The following is a 1168-nucleotide window of genomic DNA, read 5'->3' as shown; positions in this document are numbered from 1 at the left end:
GGGCACGCACGCCCTCAGCCCTCTCCTAAGCCAGGCTGTTACGGTGTTTTGGCAGTTGCAAAAATGCAGACGGCGTGGAGTTCTACAACGAGATCAACCTATATGCCAGGGTGAACTCCAAGGTGAGGCTTCCGCTCAGCAAACTGTTCTCCGACAGCCTGCATCAGGCTCAGAGTTAAACCCAGCCTGTGCAGTCTTGAGCAATGCTGCTTAGCATTGAATCCTGTCCGTTTCCCAAAAGCCTGAGTGGGGTAAGCACAAGCCTGGGACTCCTGACCTTGGGCCTGGCACTTGCAGTGCTGCCTTAGGCCAGAAATAACCTGTATCCATGGTTCTGTGTCCCCCACAGCCTGGATGTGGCTGAGCTTTAATCCTGTGCATGTCTGCAGTGGATTACAGAGAGGAGTCTGGTAGACACTGAGATGAGGCACCCCTGATCTCTTGGCAGGACTCACAGGAGAAGCGCTCTGACCGCTCCATTACATGCTTTATGAGGAAGTGGAAGGAGAAAGTGGCCTGGCCCCGCATCACCAAGGAGAACATCAAGGTGTGTGTGACGCCTGGCAGCCAGGACCAGCCTCAGCGCATGTGCTGTCCCCACGCAGCACCTCAGGGCTCCTGGGGACCAACTTGCCTCTGGGACAGACACTGAGGGCCCCACATGGGGACCCCAACACAGAGGTCCCAAAGAGCCCAACCTCACGGTCACTGCCGGTCCACGGACCTCTGCCCTCCAGGAAGGATGTGGCACCCCCTTCCCTCGACACAGGCAGCGTCAGGACCAGCATCCGCAGGCAAAGGGACACACTCCTGTTTTTTTCCCCAGCCCAGCCAATCCCCTTGCCTGAGCAGTCTGTGCTCACCCCACAGAGCAATCCCTGGACTGCGAGGACGGGGCTCCCTAGGTCCCCTCTGTGCTGCTCCCTCCCTCAGGGAATGCTCTCTCTGCCCACAGCCGGCCTGGCTCTCTGTGGACTTTGACAACTGGCGAGACTGGGAAGGGGACGAGGAGGTGGAGAGGGCCATGGTGGAGCAGTATGCAGAGGTGAGCTGGGCTGCAGGCCTTGGGGTCCTAGGGTGTGTGTGGGGTGGGTGCTCAGGATGGGGGGCAGCTGGGCATTTGGAGTTTCCCACAGCCGTTTGTTTTCTGTCCAGCTGCTGGAGAAGG

The 1168-nt window shown here is 59.0% G+C and overlaps 1 protein-coding gene across 1 annotated transcript in view; it reads left to right on the top strand.

The window, feature by feature from the left end:
* Positions 1–1164, top strand: part of PTGES3L (prostaglandin E synthase 3 (cytosolic)-like) — a gene marked incomplete at both ends in the record, with an annotated part of 1356 nt that extends 192 nt beyond the window's left edge. The window contains 4 exons of the mRNA XM_009708091.1: positions 56–122; positions 449–547; positions 956–1045; positions 1156–1164. Coding sequence (XP_009706393.1) covers positions 56–122; positions 449–547; positions 956–1045; positions 1156–1164 — 265 coding nt within the window. The remainder of the gene's footprint in view (positions 1–55; positions 123–448; positions 548–955; positions 1046–1155) is intronic.
* Positions 1165–1168: the final 4 nt, after the last annotated feature.

The sequence above is a fragment of the Cariama cristata genome, unplaced genomic scaffold, assembly GCF_000690535.1.
Source record: "Cariama cristata isolate BGI_N322 unplaced genomic scaffold, ASM69053v1 scaffold34479, whole genome shotgun sequence".
Classification (NCBI taxonomy): domain Eukaryota; kingdom Metazoa; phylum Chordata; class Aves; order Cariamiformes; family Cariamidae; genus Cariama; species Cariama cristata.
The sequence above is the reverse complement of the archived record's forward strand: the minus strand, read 5'-3'. Positions and strand labels throughout refer to the sequence as shown.